The sequence below is a fragment of the Mytilus edulis genome, chromosome 11 (genome assembly GCF_963676685.1).
Source record: "Mytilus edulis chromosome 11, xbMytEdul2.2, whole genome shotgun sequence".
Taxonomy (NCBI): domain Eukaryota; kingdom Metazoa; phylum Mollusca; class Bivalvia; order Mytilida; family Mytilidae; genus Mytilus; species Mytilus edulis.
Window position 1 is genome coordinate 16,219,004 of NC_092354.1, and position 6,943 is coordinate 16,225,946.

At 30.5% G+C, this 6,943-nt stretch overlaps 1 protein-coding gene across 1 annotated transcript in view; it reads left to right on the plus strand.

Annotated features, from left to right (window-relative positions):
• The window catches only part of LOC139494024 (GTPase IMAP family member 4-like), a 17,368-nt gene extending 11,301 nt beyond the window's left edge, over nt 1-6,067 (plus strand). Inside the window, exons 2-4 of the mRNA XM_071282191.1 lie at nt 2,059-2,138; nt 3,238-3,276; nt 4,867-6,067. Of these exons, the coding sequence (XP_071138292.1) occupies nt 2,059-2,138; nt 3,238-3,276; nt 4,867-6,017 (1,270 nt within the window). The 3' untranslated portion in view covers nt 6,018-6,067. The remainder of the gene's footprint in view (nt 1-2,058; nt 2,139-3,237; nt 3,277-4,866) is intronic.
• Nucleotides 6,068-6,943: the final 876 nt, after the last annotated feature.

A 6,943-nucleotide genomic window follows, 5' to 3' on the forward strand; every position in this document is an offset into this window, starting at 1 on the left:
GCATAATCTATTGCAGCATAGATTTGTCGTGAATTTCTTAACGATTTTGTTTTGTGAGGCTTTCAGTCCAATACGAATATTTAAAGAGGAAATATAAGGGGTAGATTAAAAAAAAATAGCCCATTTCTAGAGTTAATTGTTTTCTGTTACAATACTGGTAAAAAATGATGAAACACTAAAACGGGTAATAGTTAAGTGGGGTTTTATCACGCAAGTAAATTTGTAAAGTTATAATCTTTACATTATCTCGGGTATGGACTAACTACTTAAACTCATGAAATATCTTAAAGATTTATCTAATTTGCATAATTGTTTAAGAAAAGATCACAATCTTTCCATTTTAGTATTTTTAAGAAACACAATTTTAAATCGTTGTCATATGATAGTGAATTGTAGACGCCACAAAACTGCCCCAGAACGGTAAGATTTTTATTACTTATAAACGATGACAACACATTTTATTATATACAAACTTATGTTGCGTTTTATTTCTATTGAAAATGTTCATTTATATACTTAAAAAAACGCCTCTTTTCATCCCCATTTTAAGGTTGGGTTCCAACAGCTCAATACTAAGTTTTCTTTATAGTACTTTTCCGATTGTTGATTGTATTTTTGTATAGCAATTTATATATGTACATGTCTGGACAGTCAAAGTCTTTCTTGACCTAAAACAAACATGCAATAAAAAACGTTTGAACGAAATAAACAATAACAAATGTTCGTCTTACATCATAATCACCAATAGAGCTCAAATGTAAACACTGATGAGTCTTGTGAAGACGAAACGCGCGTCTGGCGTATGAAATCTTAATCATGGTACCTTTGATAACTATTGAAAGTTATTATTAAATAACAAGGATGTTCTTGGATATTTGTTTTTATCTTACCTAAACATACAGAAATAAGGCCGTTATTTTTCTCGTTGGAATTGTTTTACATTGTTATTTCGGGGCCTTTAAAAGCTGACTATGCGGTATGGGCTTTGATCATTGTTGAAGGCCGTACGGTGAACTTAAGTTGTTAATTTCTGTGTCATTTTGGTCTCTTGTGAAGAGATGTCTCGATGGCATTCATACCACATCTTCTTTTTTATAAGATACTCTACATGCATAAAAATATGTTGACACGATTTATAAATTCGCATACGTCTTACATGTTGATTTGGGATTGATAATGTGCACTTTAAATGTTTTCGTTTATCTATTTCTTGTTTATACAAATTATAAAATGATAAAGATACGTTTGTTGTAGAAATTGAGCAGGTTTTTATACGTAAAGCATGTTTTATCAGATTTGTTATGTAAACTTTTATCTTTCATTTGAATAAAACAAACACAAATATCTTAGGCCTTGATTTCATATAGAACCTTTTAGACTAGCCATGACCTTGATAAGAATTTGCGACGTTTATATAACAATTTGACATCAGACCAAAATTTTCTCACATCTTTCCTTCTCTAATATTTTCAATATACATGTTCTTTATCCACTTATTTTAAAGCAGAATGTTACAAAACATCCTCAAAAATTATTTCGAAGTGTTATATTCCTGAATTAGTAAATATATCCATTTTTAATTCAGAAATGTTTGAAAACGGTTATTCTATTAATGTAAAAATATATTGATTGTCCCTTTGTGCTGCCAAGAAAAAAAAGACGAAAATGTTTAACTTATATTAAAAAGAAAGATCAACACTATTAAATGAATGGCTAACATTGCTTTTTACAAGAATTATCGAAAAACTGAGCCTTGCCTGCACCAAGACAAACAAGAAAAAATAATAAAGCATAAGAACAACAATCTAATCAGTTTATCCAGTTTTGCCTTACTGGCAATTCGTACATGATATATCGCATGCCAACAATGAATAAAATTTCTCAACTGAATTTGTTTTCAAGAGTTCCTGGTAATTTCTTGGACTTTCCAGACTCAATCAAACACGCAATATTCACTACTTCAAGTGAAGAAATAGAAAAAGAAATATGATTCAATATAAAAAAAAATCCGCATGATTTGATTATTTCAAATAAATTTTACTTTTGCAAATTAATTAGGAAAAGAATGTCTGAACAACAAGATATCCATGATCGTGAGGCAAGCACAACAGATGATCATGATAACCCTGTGGAAAACGGTATGTATTTATATAAATTGATTAGCGACACATGTTGTTATATAAATCAATGTCCCAAGTAGAGATTAAACGAGAACATAAACGGAAATATTAAATGGAAAACTAAAATCATGATAAATATCAAGTGATTATACATGGTTAACAGCAGGTATATAATTGGTATTTTCTATTCAAACGTGACTGCTGAGTTTTTTTTTCGAGATAACCAACGTAATCTCTGGTATCTATGTTGAGTTTGATTTGAAACATCCGCTGATTTAAACAAAAAATATCTACTCAATATATGTTGAGTTTCATGTATAGTCAGTACTATATGTGCAGTATATTTATAATCCGACCAAAGAGCAGACAACAGCCGAATACCATTAATGGGTCTTCAACGTAGCGAGAAAATATCACACCCGGATGTGGTCATTAGCTTCTTGTTTGCGAAATTAAAATAATTGATACAATACCAAGTATTTCCCTTGACACTTATGCTACTATAAATTAACTGCTAAAAAATATACCACAAGGTAGGCTTCCTACCTATTGTTTTATAAATGTATTTTGAATACTAGTAATTTTTGGAAACCCTTTATAGCTTGAACAGGCTAATGCTCTGTGTTGAAAGCAGAGATAATTCGTATCTTAAGCTATTATATTTGATAACGCAGTTTGCGAAATGATAGACAGACACATAGTTAAAGTTGATTCATTGATCACTTTAGTTTTATGTTTTGAAATTGATTACAAGTAAAATACTGGAAGCTCTGAAAAAATTAAGATGTTGTTAAAAGTAATTACGTCCAGCGAATCAAATGAAAAAAAAAACAACATTTGTTTGGGTACCGCAATCGAAACACTGAATATGTCTTCTGTGTAATTTATTTCAGAACATTAAACATATATATTGATTCAGATAAGTTACTATCTGAACAATGATAAAACAGGTCTACATCCATTTTTTCAACCTGAAAAAAATCCTAATCAAATAATGATTTTTTTTCATCTTAAAAGACAAAAGGAGCACATATGTCATTTAAAATTAGTTGTTAATACTAACAAACTTTACAAATTGGGTTTTCTTGTACATTTAAACATATTACTTAATCGGCAGGAAATGACAACCAAAACCAAGAAGAAGCTTACTTCTACGGTATGTGTTATTTATCTATCTTAATGTCAATGGCATTGATAAGTACTCTTTAATTAAAGGCGAGATTGTATACTTGAAGTTGATGTTTATCACAAATAAGACACCGTATTTCTGTCGAAGTTTGAAGTACATAACAGAATGTATATAATGTTTAACTAATTTTAAAGTTTCACCAAAACGGCTGAGTAGATCAATAATGAAAATTAAAACATTAAAAAGGGTTTTTCATTTTCAAAATTTGCATGTTTTCAATTATGAACATTGATATGAAAATATTTTTAATCAAAGGGTACATTATGCGTCATTGGTGTACACATTTTTCTAATATAGTTTTAATACTTGTGGGTTAATTGAAAATGAAAGTTTTTGAAATGAAACAACATGCCTGTTCCAACTTTTGAGTAACGATAGACATCAGTAAATATGCATTTATATATATATTTGTTAATAAGTTTAAAAATCACTATGATTGACAATAGAATTGTAGCAATTGAAAAACTTTGTTTAACAACAACCAGTAAATATACTATAATATGAAACTGTCATTTTGATCTGAACAGCTTATAAAAAATGAACTAAACCTTGTAATAAGTTTATTAACACAATCATATTTTCCTGTACAGATGCACAATATACTGCAAGCCCATAGTCTGAACAGTCTTAAATTTACTGGAGTCAATTCAACTGTCATCAAGACTGAATATGATTTAATAATATATACTTCGGACTGTTTAAAAATAATGTTATTATTTTGATACTTACGTCCGTTTATTGTGAAAAATTAACATAGGCTTACTTAAAGGGACACTAGCTGTCAAATTCATAATCCCCGATTTGACTCAAACTCTCATATTCGATTCATAACAATGTAAAACATTAATCCAAACTATCAAAAGTCTAAAATAAACAGTTTACAGAGCATTGGGTAGATAATATATAGGTTCGTTTCGTGTGTATTTTAGTCCATACGCCATCTAATTAACTATCGACTTGACCTCAGATGACCATATAAGCGATGTAAACATAAATAAAGATATGAATAGATTAAACCAACACGTGCAATTGGAGTTTTATAGGTCTGTTTGATTTTATTTTATAGATAAAAGAAATAGATGTTTCTCATTATTATTAATCGTATAAGAATGATTTTATGTGAAACAAAGTAGTAATCAAATGATTTACCGTAGTTTCACTTTCATTGTTGTTATTCTTTTTCTTTAAATAACCAGTACACGTACAATGCATGCGTTGCCTATCTCTAGCTAGGGGTTAAATTGAAGTTCACATGAATACGGATTTAAAGAGTCGACTCATTCACTTGCAAGTGAATAACTAATTATCAACGTTTCTTAGCGTAATTTGACAAAATTGAACCTTTTTAGCTGCAAAAAGCGAATTGTTATTTCACTATTTCACTTTTATTATTGATTGAACAAAAAAAATCAAACTTTAAATTTTTTTATATATCTCGTAGCTAGTGCCCCTTTAAGACAGATACGATATTATTTTTTAATGATAACAATTAACATGTTACAGTTAATTTAAAAACACCAATTAATGATAAGTGAAGAAAATGTAATTAATTTGTAGATCAGAGAGAGCAAGGCGATATCCGAATAGTGCTATTGGGAAGAACTGGATCTGGAAAAAGTGCAACTGGAAATACTATTTTGGCAAAAAGAGAGTTTATGTCTCGGGCATCGGGATCATCTATAACTGAACAATGTCAATTAGCCGAAACTCGCAGTGATGGACACAGATTATTAGTTGTCGATACGCCTGGTTTATTTGACACCAACTTATCACAAGGTGAGACCACACGAGAGATAATTCGTTGCATCAATATGTCAACACCTGGACCTCACGCGTTTTTACTGGTACTTAGATTGGATCGCTTCACGCAAGAGGAAATTGACACTTTTTCTACATTATTTGAATTGTTCGGAGAGCAAATGAGTTCGTACGCAATTATAATCTTCACAAGATTGGATGACTTGGAAGGAGAAAACACAAGTATTGAAGAATTTATCAATAGCTCAAACGAACACCTCACACATTTCATTTCCAGAGTTGGTGGAAGGTATATAGCATTAAACAACAGAGGAACAGACGAACAAAAGAGGCAACAAGTTGCAAATTTGACCAGATCCTTGGACGAAATGATACAAAGTAACGGTGGACAACATTATACCAATAGCATCTACAAAGAAGCAGAGGCTGAATTGCAAAGGAAGATGAAAGAAGTTGAAAGGATAAAAACATTAGAAAAACAGAAGGAAGTTGAGCAAATTCAATCGGAACTCAAAGATAAAATCTCAGAAATGGAGAAAGAAGTTAAAAAAGAAAAGGACGAGAAAGCAAAAATCCTTTCAGAAAAAGAGAAAACAGAAGAAGAAAATAAAAGACATATGAAAGAGATGGAAATAAAATGCGCAGAAATTGAAGAACAGAGGCATTCATGTGAATACCTCCGACAAACACTTTTCATTGATGGAATGCAGCAATCTATCGCCAAATTGTATAAAATGTTTAACCATAGTAATGAAGTTAATAAAGAATTGATGAAATCGTTAAATGAATCTACAATGAAGATGCAGCAGAATGAAGAAAGCAGTAGGAAATACAGGAAATCTTTGGAAGAAATTACACAAAATTATGCTCGTACTTTAAACAGTAAGGACAATAAAATCAGTCAACTCAAGAGTCAAATAAATAATAAAAGCAGCTGCTTGATTATGTAAAACAGTTTTTTTAAGTTAAATCATTATATTTCATGCAAATTTTATATCCTGAAAGAATAAGTTTTCATAAATTCTTCTTATAAAATATACGTTATATGTCATTTAAAAAAAATTAGTTATATTCTTTTGTTATCCTCTCTTTAGATAAAAGTCAGGACATTATCAAAGGAAGAACTAAATCTTCAAATTGAAGAATTCTAGTAACTGACATGAGTGTTGGATCATTTGCTATTTTGTTATTAAACATAGCATACTTAGTATGTTTTCCTACAGAGAAAATGACGTTGAAGCTAGCATATACGTACGGTGTTTGACTTAAAATTCATCAATTAACAGTAAACAGAAACTGAAGAATCTCACTGTTATACAGGATTCCGACTTACGCCCTGTACCAAGTCAGGAAAATGGCCATTGTTACATTATATTTCGTTTCTCTGTGTATTACGTATCAGTGTTGTGTCTCTGTTGTGTCGTAGTTCTCTTATATTTGATACGTTTCCCTCAGGTTTAGTTTGTAACACGGATTTGTTTTTTTCTCTATCGATTTATGAATTTTGAACAACGGTATACTACTGTTACCTTTATTAAACAGACATATAAACAATATGAAAATCGTCTTAAAGTTACAATCAGAAATCACATATGACTGCAATACAACTTATGACATCTGATATATATTTGTTTGACAAAAAAGATGTACGAATAATAATAAAAAAAGACATAAAAATACTTACTTTCTCTCTTCCAAGTTGTGGCATTTCTGAATTTATACTCTCAAAAGGCAATCAACGCATACTGCAGTTACACGCCCGATGAATAGTCTAATTCGGTAGGTCAAATTCATGAAAAGGGAAAGGGATTGTAGTCACGACGTAAGGAACATGTCTGATATCATCTGTGAAATGGTTATTCCATAACGGTCAACC